Genomic DNA, 22,924 nt, shown 5'->3' with positions numbered 1-22,924 from the left:
CCGCCGTACGACCTTCGTCAGTCCGAGTTGATACCTAGTTACGCCCCTCTGGTCCCTCCTTGCACCGCAGCACAGAGGTTCCACCACCCGGATCCGTAACAAAGGATAGATTTCCTGTAGACAACAAGACAGCAGAATGCTGGTCCGAAGTCCCAAGAGTGGATATCCAGATTGCACGAGTGGCAAAGAAGACTACATTGCCCTTTGAAGATTCCTCTCAGCTAAAGGACCCCATGGAACGCAAGATGGAGGGACTACTTAGGAAGTCCTGGGAGACCTCGGCAGCCCTATTAAGCACCAACGCAGTCTCTACGGGCGTAGCTCCATCAATGGCTCGTTGGCTAGATAAACTGGAGGAACACCTAGTCTTTGGCACCCCCAGAGAAGACATCTTAGCATCCCTACCGCTTCTCCAGAAAGCTACGGGGTTTTTAGCAGATGTTTCTGCAGAATCGGTGAGAGTGGCGGCCAGAGTATCTGGGTTATCAAACTATGTGAGACGGGACCTATGGTTAAAATCCTGGAGCGGTGATGTGGCATCAAAGATGAAATTGTGTTCCTTCCCCTTTAAAGGGAAATACATGTTTGGGCCAGCCCTAGATGATCTTCTCGAGAAAGCCTCAGACAAGAAGAAAGCCCTCCCAGAACCTAGAAATGTAAGGAAAAGGCCCTTTCGTCCTTCTTAGGAGCCGACCCCTCAATATAGAGGTAAAGGAAAACAGGTCGGTGAAGCCTACCCAAAAGGAAGAGGCGGCAAAAATCTTTGTTCTCTCCCAAAATCAACGTAGAATAAACCATGACGTCAGGACAGTCGGGGGCCGCATCTCAAACTTTCTCCCTCAGTGGAGAGAAATCTGCTCAGCCCCACGGGTCCTGAGGGCAGTCGAGTTTGTGGATAGCAGGAGAATTCTATTTTTACTCCTGAGAGTAAAGATAACGCGGCTCTCTTCTCAAAGTCTGCAGGCCACCATGATATCTGGTCTAACAGACCTATTATCCTCAGGGGTGATATCCCTGGTTCCTACAGGGGAGATAAGCAGAGGACATTATTCCAATCTCTTCCTAATAAAAAAAACAATTGGCTCGCACCGGATTATTATCAGTCTAAAATCACTGAATCAGTATATCCACTACCAGAGATTCAAGATGGAATCCATCAGATCGACGGTCCCTCTGATAAGACAGGACCATGTCATGGCCACAAACGATCTCCAGTATGCATACTATCACATCCCCATACATCCACTTTACAGAAAGTTCTTAAGATTCGCAGTGGCTCAGGGGGAACAGATAGTCCACTACCAGTTCAATGTTCTCCCTTTCGGGATATCATCAGCCCCACGAATATTTACAAAGGTCATGGCTTATATCAGGGGTCAGAATGTTTCAATAGTACCATACCTTGATGACCTGTTATTAATCGGCCCCTCAGTACCATTGCTCCAAGAGCATATACAGTTGACCACTCAGATGCTTTCTTCTCTGGGCTGCTTAGTGAACCACAAAAAATCAGATATGGTTCCCTCCATGACAAAATCGTTTCTAGGAGTACTATTGGATTCCCACAGCTAGATGTCTTTTCTGCCCAAACAAAAACAGGTCATGCTAAAAGCAAAGATCAATGTCCTAAGAAGCAGGAGATTGGTATCATTGAGAAATGCTATGTCGGTCCTCGGATCTATGACATCCTGTATCCAGATGGTGATCTGGGCTCAGGCACATACCCGAACATTACAGACCCACATCGTTATGAATTGGGACGAATCTCTACGGTCTCTGAACAGGAGAATTCCTATACCACCATGGGTAAAAACCTCTCTATTCTGGTGGCTGAGCATGAAGAATCTAAACAGAGGAGTACCATGGATCCAGAATCCACTAGTAACCATAAGAGTGGATGCCAGCAGGAAGGTATGGGGAGCCATAGTCTCCCAGGAGCTATTCCAGGGTATATGGTCCAAAGAGGTAAGCCAGCGCTCATCAAATTTCAGAGAATTAAAGGCCGTAGAGGAAGCAGCAGAGCCTCTGGTCCAGAAAACCCACATACAGATATTTTCCGACAATATCACCACAGTAGCCCACCTTCGTCATCAAGGGGGCACAAGACTTGAAAGCTTAAAAGCAGACTATGCGAGAATATTTTCCTGGGCTGAAGAACATTTTCCATCCGTGTCGGCTGTTCATATCAAAGGTTCAGTCAACGTGCAGGCCAATTTCTTAAGCGGAACAAAGATTCATCCAGGAGAGTTGAGTCTAAACCCAGACGTCTTCCAGATGTTAATCGAAAGATGTGGCTATCCAGAGGTAGATCTCTTCGTCGGACACCAGAACGCGAAGGTACCTCAATATTTCTCCCTGGATCCAAACTGCCCTTGCATGGGCGTAGACACATTCGCTCACTAATGTGAATTCAAACTAGCGTATGCCTTTATCCCCCCCATCAGACCCCCGCTGCCTATCCTTTCAAAAACCTTGCAAAAGATAAGGACCGAAGGGACCAGAGTAATCCTAGTGGCTCCTCTCTGGCTAAATAGTAGTTGGTTTGGTACATTAACCAGTCTGAGTGTGGAGGGCCCTCTAATCCTTCCTCCCATCAGAGATCTTCTTCTCCAGGGACCGATTCACCATCCGGACCCCTAGAGACTACACCTGGCTGCCTGTCTTCTGAATTCCTGATTTTAAAAACAAGACGCCTCTCAGACAAAGTCATCAAAACTCTCCAGAAGAGCAGGAAACCTGTAACTAACACCATTTACCATAAGATCTGGAAGACCTTATTAAAGTTGTGTGCGCATACTCACCCTCATAGGGCCGATGTAGCACAAATTCTAGATTTCCTACAAGAAGGTCTGGACAAATGCTTCAGACCTAGTACCCTTAAGGTCCAGGTAGCAGCGCTAAGCTCGTACTTTGATCAAAGCCTAGCTGAACATCAGTGGGTGAAGAGATTTATGACAGCAGCCACCCGCATCCAGCCTAGAGTAACAGACTTAATTCCCCCCTGGGACCTTAACATTGTCCTGAAGGGGTTAACCCTTCCACCCTTTGAGCCCTTATCAGCCATAAGACTTGAGAGGCTGGCCTGGAAAATGGCTTTCCAGGTAGCAATAACTACAGCCAGGAGAGTGTGTGAACTACAGGCCCTTTCGGTCAACGAACCCTACCTGAGAATCCTGGAAGATCATCTAATTTTCCGACTTGACCCTTCATTTCTACCTAAAGTGGTCTTGAATTTCCACAGATCTCAGGAAATAATTCTTCCATCGTTTTGTGACAACCCAAAAAACGAGAAAGAAATGGAGTTCCACACTCTGGATGTTCGAAGAATAGTACTGCACTTTCTTCAGGAAACAGAAGAAGGAAGGAAAGACAAGAACCTATTTGTCCATACACAAGGTCCAAACAGAGGAAAGAAAGTAGCAAAATCCACAGTAGCCAACTGGATTAAGAGGGCAATTACGGAGGCTTACCAAATCCAAGATCTGCCTCCTCCGGAAAAGCTCAAGGCCCATTCTACAAGGGCGATATCTGTCTCCTTGGCTCAGAAAGCCAGCGCATTCATCAAACAGATTTGCAGAGCTGCTACGTGGTCCTCAATTCATACATTCTCCAAACACTACAGACTAGATCTAATGTCCGTTGGAGATTTAGCCTTCGGAAAGAAGGTTCTTCAGGCTGTTGTCCCTCCCTAGTATATCATTGGTATACCTCCGGTGTGCTGTCGTGGGGGGGTTATTAGAGAAAATAGAATTAGACTTGCCAGTAATTCGGTTTCTAATAACCCACCACAACAGCACGGATAATTCCCTTTGCTTATTGTTTCTACGACAGTTAGATCAGTAGAAATAAAAATTAATTTGAAGCATCTATACTCTTGTGGTCCTTTGTAATAACACTCGAGGTAGGATGTGGGACGGGGCTATTTAAACCTCTTCATATTTCCTGACCCTATTAGGGTGGGGTTACATCCTCTGGTGAGCTGAACACAGAGGACTGAACCAGAGGAGAAAAAGGCTGTATCTGGCACCTTCTGGCAATATGCTTTGAGCTTTAGTATGGTGTGATGCTTTCCATTTGGGTTAATTAGGGAGCATATTTGACTCTGAAAAGAGCGGATTTTGCTGGATTGGTTTACGAAAGCCATGTTGCTTTTCAAGAGCCTTTGAGCCACTAATGATGTCGAATTCTCTGTTTTTCCATTGACAGATGATAGACCTGAGTGGTGGCTTTTTTGTGAGATGAGTAGAAGTTTTTATGTTATTATTTTTGCTTGCATAACATTGTGTGGTGCATTTTTATTCCACATTTGGGAGGAGAATGAACAAACAGTTGAACACCATGCTCTACTGGTTCATGATATGAAGTTTTCTATTATTTATTTATTTTACTCACTTATATAGTGCCATTAATTCCATAGCGCTTTACAGACATTATGGGCACTGTCCCCATGGGACTCACAATCTTAATTCCCTATCGGTATGTCTTTGGAATGTGGGAGGAAACAGGAGTACCAGGAGGAAACCCACGCAAACACTGGGAGAACATACAAACTCCTTGCAGATGTTGTCCTTGGTGGGATTCGAACCCAGGACCGCAGGGCTGCAAGGCTGACCACTGAGCCACCGTGCTGCCCATAAGACTGTGAACTGTCATTGTCTTGGTGAATAATTCAATATTTTTACATAACTTGCCATTTTTACTGACAGTTTAAGTAGAAATGTTCAAAAATATAAATTACAAGAATATTTTATTCAAATATAATATAATATTTTTTTTTACTTAGCAGATGACTCTACCAGGAGATCAGAGGGACGGCTGATATCTTCAATTTTCAAATCAGATGATCTTGAGATCCCACAGGATACAATTGAAGTGAATGCCATTACTCCAGATCTACCATCATCCCTTCACAGCAAAGATCTGTCATCTGATCCTATGAAACAGGTCCTGTCTTCTGATTCATTACCGACTACTAAGGAAAATCAAAGTCTCAAAATAAGTATTAAAAAACTAACTGCTCCTAAAGCTAAGAAGCCATTTTCTCATTCAGAATATGGAAAAAGTTTTCCCCTCAAAAAGTCTTTTCTTAAACATCAAAAAATTCACACAGCAAAGAATAGATTTTCTTGTTCCAAGTGTAGAAAATGTTTTAACAAGAAAACAAATCTTCTTAGTCACCAGAGAACTCACACAGGGGTGAAGCCATTTTCGTGTTCACAATGTGGAAAATGTTTTACACAGAAATCATCTCTTGTTACACATCAGAGAACTCACACAGGGGAGAAGCCATTTTCATGTTCAGAATGTGGGAAATGTTTTATCCAGAAATCAGATTTGATTAAGCACCAGAGAACCCACACAGGGGAGAAGCCTTTTTCCTGTTCAGAATGTGGGAAATGTTTTACAGAGAAATCATCTCTTGTTACACATCAGAGAACTCACACAGGGGAGAAGCCATTTTCATGTTCAGAATGTGGGAAATGTTTTAAACAGAAATCTGCTCTTGTTACACATCACAGAACTCACACGGGGGAGAAACCTTTTTCCTGTTCAGAATGTGAGAAATGTTTTACAGTGAGATCAGGTCTTGTTACACACCTTCGAACTCACAAAGGGGAGAAGCCTTTTTCATGTTCAGAATGTGGGAAATGTTTTAACCAGAAAAAAGTCTTTATAGACATCAGAGAAATCACACAGGGGCGAAGCCTTCATAATATCTTTAATGTGGAAAATGTTTTACATGGAAAGACACACTTTTAGCAAGAAAAAATCTTGCTAATAAGTGAGTAAATTCTATAGATTGGAGGCAGCTTTCTGTGACTGCGAACAATGCGGCAGTGTCCTTTCCGATCAGTGAGAGAACTGCTCTCTCCTTCGGCCCCACACTTATCTAACTGATTGGTGCAGAGCAGGAGAGGAAGGTACCGGATCGTGTACAGAGGCCGCACGTCCTGACTGAGCAGCTGAAGAACCTGCCACCCGACTAGCTCAAGGATCTTTCAGATCCTGTAACACTGTTTTACATATTTTCAAATTGTCTGGTTCAGTTATGTATGGAGCCATTTCTTAATGAGTTTGACCTCCTGAATTCAAATTGGACAATGAAAATATTTACTGTATTTTTCGGACTATAAGACGAACCGGACCATAAGACGCACCCCAAATTTTGGGGTGGAATATAGAAAAAAAATATTTTAATAAGATGGGGTCCATCTTTTATAGTCTTAATAGGTACAGTATCTTACCCGGAGGTCGGTGGAGCGAGGGTCACAGAAGGCAGGGTCCTTCTGGAATCCTATGCTCCAGCAGCGGGGAGTTGCGGTGGAGCAGGATTGCAGGGCCCCCCGTTCCCTCCCTCAGGAACCTGGCGGCTGCAGCAGAGGAAATGGCTGGTGCCCGATGCCAGGCTGGGGGCCGAGGCCTGGCTGACGCTCAGTGCATGGCTGGGGAACGGAGCCAGTGTTTGGCGATAGAGGCTTGCCTGCTTGCCGCCGAGGCCTGCCTGGAGACTGAGACCAGTGGTAGTGGTGGTGGCGACGGCGGCAACAGCAAAGTAGGAGGAGGTGAGATGCTGGGGGCCGTGGGTGTCTGGCTGGGGGCCCTTGGTGTCTGGCTGGGGGCCCTTGGTGTCTGGCTAGGGTTAGACTGGATGTGGGCAGTGTCTGACTGCGGGCCGGGGCGGTGAGCGGAGGAGGTGAGATACTTCTGGTGTCTGGCTGGGGGTGTCTGGCTGGGGGGCTGTGGGTCTCTGGCTGGGGGGGCTGCGCGGGTTGAACTGAATGCGGGCAGTGTCTGACTGCGGGCCAGGGTGGTGAGCTTTGCAGGTTTCCGGTGTGCGCGGCCATCTTCCTGTAGCTGTGGTCTACAGGAAAATGGCCGCCCACGCTACAAGTCAGTGCATGAGCCGGCTCGAGCGGCTATTTTCCTGTGGATCACAACTTCAGGAAGTGACCGTGCGCACCGGAATCCTGCGCCGCTCACCGCCCCAGCCCGCAGCCAGACATTGCCCGCACTCAGTTCAACCCGCTCTGGCCCCCAGCCAGACACCCGCAGCCCCCAGCCAGACACCCGCAGCATGTCACCTCCTCCTCCTTTGCCGCTGCCGCCAAGGAGGGAGATTCCGCTCCACCACCACCGCAGGTATGCAACGTTCGGACCATAAGACGCACTCCCCATTTTCCTCCCAAATTTTGGGGGAAAAAGTGCGTCTTATGGTCCCAAAAATATGGTAGTTGTCTCTTGTTTCTATGATACCAAAGAGTTTTTCTTTTACTGCTACATGTAAGTAATGCATAAAAGTTTCATTACTTTGAAACATTATTATTTTTGTAAATATACAGATGCAGAATTTCTTGTTATGCCAATTTTCTAATATTTATTTAAAGAAAACAAGAATTCAAATAACGAAAACCTGCCTAAACACTATTCTGAATTCTAAACAGTTACAGAAATTGCACTACAAAACTTGGTCCAAAATACTATTTTTTGCTTGTTTCTTGTAATCCTGTATCAGATCATTTCTTGCAATTTCTTGCAATCTGCAAGCATTGATGGATTCCATTTTCCTTGATATCTTTTCTCTCCATAGCTGCAATATCTTGGTTAAATCTCTCACCATCTTCGTCTCTCACTGCTCCGCAGTTTGGTGGAAGTAAAGTGTAGAATGTAAGAAATTAATTGTTAAGGACATGTTACAGCCAAGATCCTTATATCTTTTGAGGAGAAATAACACCAACTCTTCATGGTTACTGTATCTGCTCATGAGTTTCCCAAAAAATTAGTTGCCACAAATGCAAATGCAGCCTTTTCCTTGCCCTGTAACAAACGAAGAAACTCCTCATCTTGAAGAAATTTATGAATCTGAGGTTCAGTAAACATTCCTTCCTTTATATTTGCTTCACTTAACCTTGGAAAGGTATCAATGAGATACATGAATGATTTTACATTTTTATCCTTTGCAAAGTTCTTCATTAGGCCTAACTTGATAAGATTTTCTTACCACCATTGCTTAGGTGGGTCAACAACTTCTGGATGCAGGACAGTTTTACTCCCTTGCTGAAGTGAATGTCGGCGAGGCCAGTCTCTTTTATTGTAATGATATTCTCTTGCATGACTATACCACTCACACAGAAAGCAGCAGTACTTTTGTGTATCCACACTGGAGACCAAATAAGAGGGCAATAACCTTGACGGCTTGTGTGAACGTGCAGATGTAGGAGCTCTTGCCGAGCATCTAGCTGTTTAGCTATTTTTCCGATATAGGACTTGACGATCATCCTGAAAATCCTCATATATCTTCCGGATTCATTTCTGAGTTTGGAGGTACTTTGCTCAAGGGAAAAAAATAATTAAGAAAAGCCACAGAAAGATGGCGGGAGAAGCAGGCTCTCGGCTCCAAGATGACACCACGGTCGTTACGCTGGAGACAGATTGAGCAGGGGAGACGAGGAGGAGGGAAGTGGTGGCCAAGCTGGAGCAATATGCCTGCACAGAAACACAGGTCTGAGCAGGTGACCATGGACTTCTTATAGCAGCTACCCCGTACCTGTGCACTAGCTCCAGAGCGGAAGAGTTGGGTGAGCAGGAGATGGGAGAGGCAACCGCATTGAAGGAGGTGAAAACATCGCAAAACTGCATGTGACACAGTACTTGCTGCCCCATTGCCTAATCTGCACCAATGCTACATACAGGTACCTGAGGAACCTACTTTAAAGACTTTCATTGCAGTGGTACATTGTAAATCCTCTCTATTTGCTTTAAATGTACATTTTGGTGGTCTTAAAGATGAGATAGCAGGTATACAACATATCTGCAAAAAACATAGCAGAGTCAGTGGAAGTCAGAGTCAGCGCGATTGCGGATCAGATAGCCGATACAAGCAATGAGAACAGGCTTGAAGCACAGCAAATATCAGCACTCCTGGCAGAAACAGATAATCTTGAAACTAGATCAATGCTCAATGATATGCCACTTATTGATATGCCTGAAAAAAATAGAAGGCTCCTTTCCTACTAAATTCTTTGAAAACTGGCTGAAAATTAAAATTAATAATCAGGCTTGAAACCTTAACCCCCTATAGGCTGTAGAACAATTTCATAGGGTGCCGACCCGTCCTCTTCCTCCTGGGCTTCCACAAAGATCTGTGCTAGCTAAAGTTTTACACTACCGGGACATAGATATTATCCTGCGACAGGCAAGGGATTATCCAGATGTAATAATCAATGGATCCAAAATCTCGATCTTTCCAGATTATTCTATAGAAGTGCAGAAACTAAGAGCCAGATTCATTGATAGAAAAAAAATCTGAGAGCTCTGCACGTTTCATATTCAATTATATTTAATAAACCTTTCTGAATTGACATCTTCAATAAACCAGCAGCGCGGGAAGTATCCACAAATTTCTCCAGATCCTGATATTCATCGGCTTTGACAAATCCTTGGATCCGCAGCAGCTGAACATCAAACTTAAAACACCAAAGAAAAGAATACGGATCAGGTTAGCACAATCTGATACAAATACTCTTAAATGTTTGTTGGATAAGACCCTATTTTTGCTACTTTCTCCCTAGTGTTTTATCTTGGATACAGAAGCAATACCTTGGAACCGTCTCCCAGTCTGGCAATTGTCAAAGGAGAGCCCGGCTGCAGAGGGAATTATCTATATATCTACATCATGGAATACTTTTACAATCGACTTTCATCAAGTGAACGGCTCATGTTACAAACTATTGGACAAACAGGAGGATCCGTTATGGACACGGACAATTCCACAAACTCATTCAGTTAGGAGGACACGAAGTTTTAAGAAAAAAAAATTATTAACATAGTAACATAGTTTGTAAAGCCGAATAAAGACTTGCGTCCATCAAGTTCGACCTGTTAGTTCTTTAATTGCTAAAGTTGATCCAGAGGAGGGCAAAAACCCCAAATGATTTGGCCAATCTTCACCTGAGGAAAAATTCCCTCCCAACTCTGAAACCAGCAGTCAGAATAAATCCCTGTATCAACCTACTATTTTATTTTATTTTTAAGTATATGCTGAAATCTGCCTGGTATCTAGAAATGCATCCAGTCCCCGCTTGAACTGGTGTAGTGAATCCGACATTACCGTCTCCTCACTCAGTGAATTCCATATTCTCACTGCTCTTACCGTAAAGAACCCCTTCCTATGCTGGTGCTGAAACCTTTTCTCTTCCAGTCTTAGTGAGTGCCCTCTTGTTACCGTAATATCCCTCCTTTTGAACAAATCCCGGGCAAGATCTCTATACTGTCCCCTAACATATTTGTACACATTTATTATGTCCCCCCTCAACCTTCTCTTTTCCAGGCTGAATAGTCCTAGTTTTGCCAACCTCTCTGGGTATTGCAGTCCCTCCATTCCCTTTATTAATTTTGTTGCCCTCCTTTGTACCTTTTCAAGCTCATTTATATCCTTTCTATATATTGGGGCCCATAACTGAGCACAGTATTCCAAGTGTGGTCTGACCAGAGCTTTGTACAGTGGAAGAACAATGTTCTCCTCCTTTGCAGCTATACCTCTTCTGATACATCCCATTACCCTGTTTGCCCTTACAGCAGCGGCCTGACTTTGGGCACTCCAATTTAGTTTGCTATCAATCAAGATGCCCAAGTCCTTCTCCATCTCTGAATTCCCCAATGATTTCCCATTCAGTGAGTACTGGTGACTTCCATTTTTCCTTCCCATATGTATGACCTTACATTTCTCCTCGTTAAACCTCATTTGCCATTTAATGCTCCACCTACCCAGCTTATCCAAATCCCTCTGTAGGTCTGCACTGTCCTCTTTTGTATTAATTGTTTTACATAACTTTGTGTCATCTGCAAATATTGATATTTTACTATTTATCCCGTTGACTATGTCGTTAATAAAGATATTAAATAACATTGGGCCTAGTACAGACCCCTGTGGTACCCCACTAGTGACGCTTACCCAATCTGAGTATATTCCATTTATAACCACCCTCTGCCTTCTATCCTTTAGCCAGTTAGCTACCCACTTGCAGACATTTTCCCCCAGCCCCATCATTCTCATTTTGTATACCAACCTATTATGTGGCACGCTATCGAAAGCTTTTGAGAAGTCGAGATACACGACATCCACTGGTTCCCCCTGATCTACTCGAGAGCTAACCTCCTCGTAGAAGTCAATCAGGTTTGTTTGGCAGGAGCGATTCCTCATGAATCCATGTTGGTTCGGGATTAAAAGATTATTAGCATCAAGATGCTCCATAATTGCCTCTTTAATGAAGCTTTCAAAAATTTTGCCCACAACGGACGTCAGACTCACCGGCCGATAGTTTCCGGCGTCACTTTTCGCTCCCTTTTTGAATATTGGCACTACATTCGCCTGTCGCCAATCAAGTGGCACAGACCCAGTCTCAACAGAGTCCTTAAATATAAGATATAACGGTCTGTCTATCACATTACTTAGTACCCGTGGGTGTATGCCATCAGGTCCTGGTGATTTGTTTATTTTAATGTTACTGAGGCGTTTCTGTACCCCAGCTTGGGTTAGATTTGTCATACTTAGTGGAGGATTAAGCTTGTCACTTCTCATTTCTCCTGTTATTTCGATTTCCTTTGTGAAAGTTGTCGAAAAAAAATTATTTAATAGATTCGCTTTATCCTCATCTTTCTCTATGATTTTGCCTTCCTCACTTTTTATCGGTCCAATATTATCCGATTTAATCCTTTTACTATTTATATACGTAAAGAACAGTTTGGGATTTGATCTACTTTCCCTAGCAATACGTCTCTCTGTTTCCTCCTTCGCTATTTTTATTTGTTTTTTACAGGTTCTCGTTTTTTCCTTGTAACACATTAGTGCTTCCTTACTGTTTTCCTGTTTTAATCTCTTGAATGCCTCTTTTTTTGCTATTTAACGCCCCTTTTACGTTCTTGTTCAACCATATTGGTTTCCTCTTCTCCTCTCCTATATCTTCCCTTAGTCTGGGTTTTAGACATGACTTTACATATAAGCAGACTCCTCCGCCTTTCCCCTGTTTCCGGTCCCTTCTAAATAAACTATAATCTAATAAATTTACCGCCCAGTCGTAGCTATCGTCTAGCCAAGTCTCTGTTATACCTACGATGTCATACCTCTCCTCCGATATAAGCGCCCGCAGCTCATCCGCCTTATTGGTCAGGCTTCTTGCGTTGGTCAGCATGCAAGATAAAACTTTGGGGTTATTTAGCATCCTATTCTTCTCTAACGATCTAACTGTACTATCCCCACCCCCCTCTCCACCCTCATTATATTCACTTCTCCCCTTCCCCCTTGCTTGCCTCACATCCCACCTATTTCCTTGGTTTCCCCCCCCTTCGTCTCTAGTTTAAAAACTCCTCCAACCTGTTAGCCATCTTCTTCCCCAGCACCGCTGCACCCTCCCCATTGAGGTGCAGCCCGTCCCTACGGTAGAGCCTGTAGCCGACCGCGAAGTCGGCCCAGTTCTCCATGAACCCAAACCCTTCTGCCTTGCACCAACTCTTTAGCCACTTATTCACCTCCCTAACTTCCCGTTGGCGCTCCTGTGTGGCTCGCGGGATTGGTAGTATTTCTGAGAAAACTACCTTGGAGGTCCTTGCCCTAAGCTTCCTACCTAGGTCCCTGAAATCATTTTTAAGGACCCTCCATCTACCACTCACTTTGTCATTGGTGCCGATGTGGACCATGACCGCTGGGTCTTCGCCAGCCCCACCCAGTAACCTGTCAACCCGATCAGCGATGTGCCGGACTCGAGCGCCAGGGAGGCAGCACACCGTTCGGCGATCCCGGTCTTTGTGACAGATTGCCCTGTCTGTCCCCCTAATAATAGAGTCACCCACTACCAGAACTTGTCTTGCCTGCCCTACACTTCCCCCCTCCCCCTCATTACTGGAGCATACACTCCCCCGGCGGTCAGAGGATCTGTCGTGCTCCAATAATGCCGATTCTGAACCAGCCTTCCTATACTTCTTCCCTCTATCCCTCCTAACTGTTATCCAGCTCCCTGCCTGTTCAGCCTGCACTTCCCCTCTATGCTCCACCCCCAGTATTGACCCATTGAGTGTCTGCTCGGTGAGCAGCAAACTCCGTTCCATGTTGTCGATGCTCCTCAGTATCGCTATCTGAGCACTTAGATCCAGAATTTGGGCTTCCAAGTGCACGATATGCTCACATCTCTCGCAGCAGTATGGATCCTCGAGCGGTTGCTCACGGAATGCATACATTGCGCAAGATGTACACTGCACGGCTCCGGCCAAAATGGACGTCATTCTAAATATGGGGATACAGTCAGTATATATATACAAGTACAAAACACAATTATTTATATATAGGTGTATGGACGGGGATCAATTAGGGATGTGCAAGTGTATCAATTAGATATCGGCGGGGGATCAGTTAAGTATCAAGTATGGACGGGGGAATCAGATAAGTAGGTCAGGTGGATTAATTAAGTAAAAAGTAAAGTAAAGAAAGAATGAAATACAGTCAGCAATTCAGTCCTAAGTCCTCCCTTCCAAACTCCCTGAATCCAAAGTCACTGAAAAACAAGTCACACACTTACTTTCGTTCGCACTTACGCTCCGGACACACGCAGCTCGTTCACACTCGCAAACTAAGAGATTTAAAGAGGGTTTTTTTTTTGTTTTTTTTTCTTCCTTTTTCTTCCTTTTCCAACAATGTACCCTTCACCTCAATGCACTTCCAAAGACCGATTAAAAGAGTAACTTCATTTTGGTCTGGATGTCCAGTTTTTAACTATTATGGATGAAAAAAATATGTCTGAGGGGCCTCAGGTTGGTACATACCCCTCCATTTCCTAATGACAATACGTTTACACTTGAATGGGACTCTAATTTAAATAATTGGATGCATAATATGTTAAAATGTTTACATAAAAATAGAACATAATTACGTGAAACTTCAACAAAAAAAGTCCTATCTTGAGCTAAGGACCTATTTAAGGTTTGAATCTCATCCAGAATATAAAAAAAATCAATTCTAACATCACGTCCATATTACAATTGGAACATGAGACTGCAACGAGATAGGGATGATTATCGTATTATGAAAAAAGAATGAAACACAAAGTGTGCCCCGAGTGATCGAACAAAAATCTAAAAATTGAAAAAAAATTAAAATAATAAGATCAAACCAAAGATGATGATAATAAAATAATTGAAAAAGTCCTACCAAATAGAATTGTAACTTTTATCAATTGCAACAGTTGAATCTACAAAAAGTTCTGTGAGCAGCAGCTCAAATTTGACAAACACTCCTATACAAAATTCAAATACCCTTCTATCTTCCGAATGGAAAACCTCTACCGTCAGCTCTTAATGCAAAAAAAATCTAGAAAACATTAGACTACAAATAAATAGAATCACTGAAGAAAGGGAAAGGGCTCTTCTAAGTAAAAATAAAAAAACTGAGACAACTAGTGGCAATAAATGAAATAAAAGTCTAATTCCACCTAATGAAATTGAATTTCCTGCTCTAATCGAATTCTCAGATCCCATTTCTACTCCACTACTGGACCTCTCAATATATGATGCTACATCAGACATTGTTTCCTCTACTAAAATAACAAGCAATACTATTATAGTGGACAATACCACAACTGGTACTAAAGGTCTGATACCTTTTTTACCTTGGGATATGTCTCCTAAGAAAGGGCATATAAATCAATACTTCTCCCCCAAACCAGGGAAAAGAAAAGACCTGCTAGAGGAACGCGAGGAGAAAGAAAAAAAGAGAATAAACCTACCCCAAACAATAATGCCCAAAAATATTTTTCATCTGTCGGACTACGTTTTATCAAATTATGAGAAATTAATACTATCAAAAGGACTTTCCTTTTATGTATGTTTGTTCTGTAAGTTATTACTAAATCTCTATTAATAATCTCTATCTACATACCACCACCATATTCCAGGAGAATCATACATAAATTCTCACTATTATTGCCAGCTTCTCTCAAATCCCCTATATTATATTAGGGGACTTTACCGGACTCTCACTGGGATAGAGGGAGACATGAAGCTAAGAGGGTAATAGGCAATTGTACCCCTTTAGGTCAGTTAAGGAGACAGTCATAATTGCTCTTTGGAGAGTCCGTCATCCTAATGTATACCAATACTCCTGCTCCTCCTCCACAGTCTCCTCATTGTGGAGAATGGATTTGGCTCTTGGAAATGATCTGATGCAGGGTCTTATATCTGACTCCAGCTCCTGCCCAGAACACTATCCCATCATTCTCCTCTGTGTCTCCCTAAGCTTAATCCCCCAATGCAGAACAGACCCACAGGGAAATTAACCCCTTTTGGCTGCAAGTTATAGATCTTAAGGGGAAAATTGAGGGGGATATAAAGGAATATCTTGTGATTAATAAAAATACAACTTATTTTTTATATGTATGGGAAGCCATGAAGGCCGACCTTAAAGGAATATTTATAACAGAAATCTCAGCAGCTAAATCCCGGACTAAGCAGCAGGGTCGATTGGTGTTTCAGGAATTGGGAGATGCAGAGAGTGCGATGATTACAGATCCAACGCCGGCTGCGCAAAACAGAAAGCAGCTCAGGACCTGCTGAATCAGGGAACATTGCAGCTGCAGGAAGGAAGAAGCTGCTTCACAAGGTGCAATAATGTGAAGAGGGGGGAAAGCAGGTCACTTATGTCATCAAGCAATAGCATAAACAGTTTTTAAAGGTAGAAAACAGAAAAGGTACTTTCCCAGATGAATATAATATAGGATTATTCAAAGGATACAAATTAAAAAATAACATTTAATTTATTAAAATAGAGACACAAACAAAGAACACATGAAACTTTTCTTCTCTGTGTGGGATTCACCAGAGAATTACACCATTCAGTTGTGTAGGTCTTCAAGTCTCCTCCTGTGTAATAGCGGCCTGTTCCCCGGTTCCCGTTAAATAACTCAAAAGCACCGAGCAAAACCCTTCATTTCTGAACACCACAACGTCATTTCCTCTTATTGGAACGCATTATTCTGCAGCGTGACATCGCAACACGTCACTTCTGGTGCGCCAACGATCTGCATACTGCCGGAACGCGTGATTCGTAATAGCACGCACACGTGCAAGTCCTTCTATGACAAAGTCCTTCATATTCCAAACCGCAGACACATGTGGCTTTATAGATGACCCCTTCACTTCTGCAATTCATGAATGATCTGAGGACATATTTTTCTCCCGTGGCTTTGTTCTAGAAGGACTTGCCTACATTAATGGCCTTACATGCCACACACCCACATCCTTTGTTCTTTCCAAATCTACCAATAACTTGCTTTAGGTAGATAGCAGCAAGGTGAGAATAATAATAAAACATAACTTTGATTAAAGCGTATAAAAACAACTACAGTAGTATAAAAATAAGAACACCTCTGTTTCTCATAAATATAGATTTAAATGAAGAGAGCGCCACAGTGGTGGACAATATATCTGTAAATGGAGATAGAACTGTAAGAAACCTGCATGTAAATGCCTGAAAATGACAGTGGTCATATATAATGCATACCAAGTGTAGGAGGAAATGTCAACAAGTTTACTTATTAGGATGGTGTAAGGCAGCGCTAGTCATCATACTGGGGGATACTCGCTGCACCGAGTAAATTAAGCACACGTGCAATGTCCTTCCGGTATTTTCTCAATACAGCAGTTTATTATGTTATCATAAACCGCTGTTCACACACATAATGTCCATCTTAGTTTGTCACCAGCATGTTTACACACTTAACATCCGGGAGTCTCTCAAATAGCAGACAGGCCCAATTGGCCCAGGACACAGCCTTCAGCAAGGTAATACTATAGCAATGTCCATAACACAGTCCATGTAACAAAGTGTATTACCTTTGCCGGGTTTAGTTGCTGCAGTCCCTTTAATCCGCCACCACTGTGGCTTTGTGGCTTCCCAGGTAGGGGGCTCTAGCCGTCGACCCGTCTAAGGCTACTGGAATGTTTCACTCACACACATCCAGTCTGCGCCTTTCCGGACTCTTCACCAAGCCTCTGCCTTCCAAGGCCACTAGCATCCACTCACAGGATCCAGTCTCAGCCTTTCAGGCACCAGGCTTCACTCAGCCTCACTAGGCAGAATGGTGTCCCACACACATGGGGAACAGGCCTCATGTCTCTCACACCAAACACACCTGTCTCCAATTACCGGGGTTTATATATCCTGTGCACACATACACCCATACTGACAGGACCTTGCTGATGTCACAGTCATGTGATCAGTCAGCTGTGTGTATAGGTCCTGTGTGCTGTCCTAGTCATGTGTACAGACCTTTACTGTGTATACAGGACCTGTGTGATGTCACAGTCATGTGACCAATCAGTTAAAGGGGAAGGTACATGGTCAGGTAAAACACATCCTGGACCATTTACAGTAATGCTAGCAAGCTGCTGCATTACAATGGATAATAAAATTGGAAATCTCTCACTCAAAATTCAGATCCACTGAGTTAATAGGAAGTTCCTCCTCATCCAAGGCAAACAAAGGACAGAATCCTCCTCAGGTCTGGGAAGGGTAGAGATAGGAGCAATTAGCATTATTGTGCCATATAGGTCAGTACCGTAACCCTACATGCCCCATGACTCCTGCCCTTTCAAGTCCAGTCCACAACTTTCCTTTAGTGTCCACGGCTTTCCTGGAGGGTCACAGCTTTCCTGAAGGGTCCACGGCTTTCCTTAAGCCCTTAAGCATCCACAGCTTTCCTGGAGCGTCCACAGCTTTCCTGAAGCGTCCACAGCTTTCCTGGAGCGTCCACAGCTTTCCTGAAGCGTCCACAGCTTTCCTGGAGCGTCTTATTGGATTTTTATTACAGGCATCTTTTTTACACATATGTAAAATATATATTTGTGTGTGTGTGTTAATAGTGAGCTTCTTGCTGACTTCTTTTCACCATTTTTCATCTTTGAAAGCCTAAAGCGGTTAGATGAAGCTGAAAGATAGTGAACTTATGCACAAGTCATTTTTACATTGCTGATCACTTGATTCCTTTCAGTGTGTACATAATCTCACTCACTCTATCGGGGTCCAGCAATTCCCCTTGCCACTTCTTGCACCTTTGTTGTTCACGTCTGCAGTGCTGTAATCTGTCACCGAGCTCATTGACTTGTGTTTACATCAGACGCTGAGTTCATTGATTGACTGCAGCGCTGCAGACACAACTTTACAGCTGCAGCCAATCAACAAAGATAGAAAGAGTAAAAGCTCAGTTTTTGGGTTTGTTTTTTATATCCCTGAGCTTATGGAGTAATTTTTGAAATGGGACAACCCTTTTAATGATTTATTTTTTAGTATTTCTTTGGGCGTGGGGAGGTTGTAATTTTTTTTACTATTATATATTTGCTATAAACAACATTATAGATATATTAATTTATTCATTCTGCTTATAAAAAATGGCAGTTATTTTTTTAAAGGTACATGTGTTTTATCATTTTTCTGGCACTTTTTAGTTAAAGCATATATGCTGTTTAATGTCTGTCTTTTATCTAAAAATGTTACACGTATACACATTCACTTATTCGCATAAATGCAGATGACATATACACTGTATTTATTTATATAGTGTGTATATATGTGATTTGTGTATGCACTTTACACACACAAATAAGGTAGCTGGATCTCCGGCAGCAATGAAGACGATGGGGACCCCCTGTCCCCATCACAGAGAGCAGTGGGGGAAGGTAAAGTGATATCATCAACTAGAGGGCAGAAGCGGGAGAGGGGGCAGGGAAATTGCAACTGCGTGGGGCAAACAGGAAAAGCAGCTTTTGTTGGAGTGGAGGACAGGAGAGAGTAGTGAGGCTAGAGAGATAATACAGGAGGCTCCAGTACTCACTTCGGGTCAGCACTGTGCTCCGCTGGAGCCTCCCGTATTGATAGTGCCAACTACAGAATTTAGCTGACACAGCAATGCACGAGAGAGGGGACTCCTTCTCTTCACTTCTTTCTTCAGCAGCGATTACACAGTTCTCCTGGCCACATGTCCCAGCAGCCTGAGACTCCACAGCAGGTCCGTGCTGGTGGCGGAGCTAACTGTCGTGACGCTCCAGGAGAAGCGTAGGGAGTTGCGGTGCACACAGCCTTATGCTCAGATTTTCTCCCCTCTTCAGATGGATGGGGAGCGGCGGAGCTTAAATTGGGCATGCAGGCTATGTGTTGCATGCTGAGAAAAGAGAGACTGTCGGATTCAGTGCCCACGGGAGGATCCTCAGATTTCCCGGTAGGCCATTCCGAGCCTGGACTCATCCTTTATATCCAGTCTGGAGACTAGGGAGGATAATGTGGTACAGTCCACAGTGGACATACTGAAAGTGTTGGAGGAATACTATGCAAAGCTGTATACTTCTCAGGCTCAACCCTCAGAAGAACAGACCCAGACCTTCCTAGATAAGGTTCAGCTCCCGCTCCTTTCCTTAGACTCTCAGAATTTATTAGTTGAACCACTTGATATAGAAGAGTTAGAATGGGCACTGAGCTCAATGGCCAACGATAAAGCACCGGGAATGGACATTCCTTCAGAGGAAGTATATAAGAGATATAAGGAAGTATTAAGCTCAGTGATGTGAAAACATGCGAGTTCTCCTGCACAAGTAGGTGCAGAGAGAGTTAATACAACCACATTTGAAAGGGAATGTTTTTAGTGGATAAAGAAAGTGCTGGGCGGGACGTTATCCACCCTACCTCCCAATCAGGGGAGTGTCTGGGCTTTAAATACCCAGCCCTGACACTCAGGTGTTTTTAGTACCTGGGGAAACTTTGCTCCAGGAAGGAGCTGGTTCATGCTATACTGAACCTGTGTGTGCTTAATCCAGAGTGGCCAGACCTTGCCCGAAATACGGACTGTGCAGCGAGTTTTGTATGTTTGTTTTGTCTCTTTGGCCGAATGGGCTGTGTTTTTGTTATGAACTCAAGGGTAGTTTATGACTGCTGAATAAACTAACCCGAACATTTAAAGAGACAGTATCCCATGTCTTTCCTCCGCATACAGCTGAACTTGTCGAAATACCACAATATCTATATGTGTGTGTGTGTATATATAATATATATATTTAATAATTTAATATTAGCTTTATAAGTGTTATTCATAAAAGCGTTAACACAGCTTTGTATATTATATACAGCTGTCTTTCTGTTACACTTTCCTCTGTTTTTGTAAAGTATAGTTAATTAGACAGACCTAGCTTTCAAGGCCGACTGTTATTTCTAATTAAAATACTTTCTCGGTGAAGAAAACTTGTAATTCTGTCAAAGATGCACAGAAGTGGTGCCCTGGGTGTAATATGCCAGGCTGAGCCCTACAGGGGTTTCATGTGGAATGTTTGGAGTTTCTGTTAAACAAATGTAATAACTCTGTTAAGAAACTGCCATATCTGCTGCATTCCTCCTAGTTCTGTGTGAGAAAAATCCTGATCTCCGTGCTGAAGGGAGAGGCTGGTGCTGCTGCGCAGGGGCTGAAACTGCTCCAGCTGTGTGCAAGTTTTCCGTGCTGATAAGTGTGTGGGATTTTAAAGAGACAGTACTGCACAAAAGTTGAAAGTAAAATATTGTGCCTATTTTAGGAAGATTTGGAAGTGATTATTTGATCATCAGTGTGTGTTTTGTACCTGCTTCCAGTTGTGTGGTTGCTGTACAGCTGGTTAAGGATCAGCAGAGGGGGTAGCCAACTTCACAGCTGGTTAGTAGATGAGAGGTCTATCACCTGGGCCTTCCTACTTTAGTCAGCAGGTTTTAGGGGGTCAAAGAGCCTCGTGAGCCTTCCCACTGTCTCGCCGTGGCTTCAGTAGGTTGATGTGGTAGATCTGGTACGGCTTCCTTCTACCCGGCTGATGGACCTTGTAGTTCACTTCACTCAGCTTCTCAACCACTTCGTATGGTCCTTGCCACTTAGCCATGAACTTATGCTCAACCGTGGGTACCAACACCAACACCCGATCTCCAGGGCTGAATAGTCTCTGCCTTGCGGCCCGATTGTAGACCCTCAGCTGTGGCAGAACAGAGCTGATAGAAGCAGCTGAGACCCGACAAAGGTAAATCGGCACTTTAAGTGAATATTGATGCTGTACCTTGCTGAAGTCTGTATCTGAAGCCAAGCGGGCATAGCTGCCACTAAAAAGGCTCTAGGATATACATGTGTAACATTCCTGCGATCCACTGAGATGGACTATGTTGTAAGCAGTTTATGATGTGTAATAAACTGCTGGACTTCATATTACCGGAAAACGTTGCATGTGTGCTTTAATTGACTCGGTGAAGTGAGTGCCCCCCAACATGATCAATAGCGCTACCTTACAATAGATAAAAGCAGACTTGAGCTGGTTAGGATATGGTTAGAAGTATTCAAAGCGTCTCTCAATAAGCGAACATAAATCAGGGAAAATAGACCTAGAACTGTGTATGTAATCTATGATACATGAAACTGCAGAGACCCCTGTAGTATCTGTACTTGACATAAAACTTGCATCCTTTTTGACACCCTGCCTTATGAAGGAACTGCAGATATTGTGTACAGAATCCCCGTGGTATTAAGTACTGTGTCTTGTGGGTCACCACGCCATGGATGCCCAAGGTGCCTCTGCCCCCATGAGGACCACGAGTCATGTACACTTTCTACCTCCTAGGATAGAAAATAACCTGCTGGTACACGATCCACCATAGGTATTGCCAAAACCATAATACATTGGCCCTGGTCCAATAGCGAGCTCTTCGCTCTTGTTACCCAGCTCCCAGACCCCCTAACATTTAGAATGCGTCTCCATGGTGTTGAGGAGGCATATCGGGCCACATATTCAGTCTCAGTCATTTTACAATGACCCCTTATTATTGCTGCAGTGTTCCATTAACAGCTTTAGACCTATAGTCCGATCGCAGTAAGCACTAGTCGCCCGGAGTGGCGCAATATGCAATGGGTTGATCTGAATGAAAAATATCCCAGGGTGCTAAAGTAGAGAGCATGTCAAAGAAAGAGTTAATTAGGACCAGTGCAGCAAGAAAGGGAAGAGTGAGGGGGAGACATTTCCCTGGGAAGGGACAGAGTGTTACATTCATGATAGACACTGGAGCAGCCTGTACAGTATTAATGCAAGAACGCAAAACAGAAGACCTACTGTCCCCCGAATGTCACTTGTGAAGGGGTAGAGGGACGAGCTGCTAAATTACAAATAACTCAGCCCCTCTGACTGGAATACTGGTCATAGCAGACACGGCCCCGCTAGGGGAATTCGTGACCAAAACTGCGGGAAGCCCCTTTCACAGAGGAGACTGTCGCTGCACCGGCTCCAGTGGCCGTTCATTGTGAACTACTGCAAGTCTTCCAGACCGAGGCCCCCCTACACGAACAGTATCGGTGCCAAAATTGGCCTTTTTTTAAGTCCTGGGAATGAAACTTCAACAGGTATCTGTACATTTATCGCAGCCGGCATCTAATTGTTCCCTGCCTTCGCCAGGGAGAAGTGAGCTTGCATCTTAATTAGGTTCTAACACTTCTCTTGCCAGTATTCGCTTACCAGGCCTAACTCATGTAGCTCATCAAGAGAATGCCAAGAGTGTGCAAAGCAGTCATCAAAGCAAAAGGTGGCTACTCTGAAGAACCTAGAATATAAGACATATTTTCAGTTGTTTCACACTTTTTTGTTAAGTATATAATTCCACATGTGTTAATTCATAGTTTTGATGCCTTCAGTGTGAACGTACAATTTTCATAGTCATGAAAATACGGAAAAAACTTTAAATGAGAAGGTGTGTCCAAACTTTTGGTCTGTACTGTATATATATATTTGATAATTTAATATTAGCTGTATAAGTGTTATTCATAAAAGTGATATCACAGCATTGTATGTTATATACAGCTGTCTTTCTGTTACACTTTCCTCTGTTTTTGTAAAGTATAGT

The 22,924-nt window shown here is 43.5% G+C and overlaps 2 protein-coding genes across 2 annotated transcripts in view; both read left to right on the top strand.

The window, feature by feature from the left end:
- LOC141220439 (uncharacterized) overlaps nt 1-1,406 on the top strand; it is a 35,888-nt gene extending 34,482 nt beyond the window's left edge. The window contains exons 7-8 of the mRNA XM_073666358.1: nt 574-656; nt 1,254-1,406. Coding sequence (XP_073522459.1) covers nt 574-656; nt 1,254-1,406 — 236 coding nt within the window. The remainder of the gene's footprint in view (nt 1-573; nt 657-1,253) is intronic.
- Nucleotides 1-6,370, top strand: part of LOC141220436 (uncharacterized) — an 84,216-nt gene extending 77,846 nt beyond the window's left edge. Inside the window, exon 9 of the mRNA XM_073666355.1 lies at nt 5,142-6,370. Within this exon, the coding sequence (XP_073522456.1) occupies nt 5,142-5,760 (619 nt within the window). The 3' untranslated portion in view covers nt 5,761-6,370. The remainder of the gene's footprint in view (nt 1-5,141) is intronic.
- The last annotated feature ends 16,554 nt before the right edge of the window (nt 6,371-22,924 follow it).

This window comes from Phyllobates terribilis, unplaced genomic scaffold (genome assembly GCF_046119375.1).
Source record: "Phyllobates terribilis strain yellow unplaced genomic scaffold, ASM4611937v1 Scaffold_296__1_contigs__length_2355070, whole genome shotgun sequence".
NCBI lineage: Eukaryota > Metazoa > Chordata > Amphibia > Anura > Dendrobatidae > Phyllobates > Phyllobates terribilis.
This window is presented reverse-complemented; position numbering and strand designations above follow the sequence as displayed.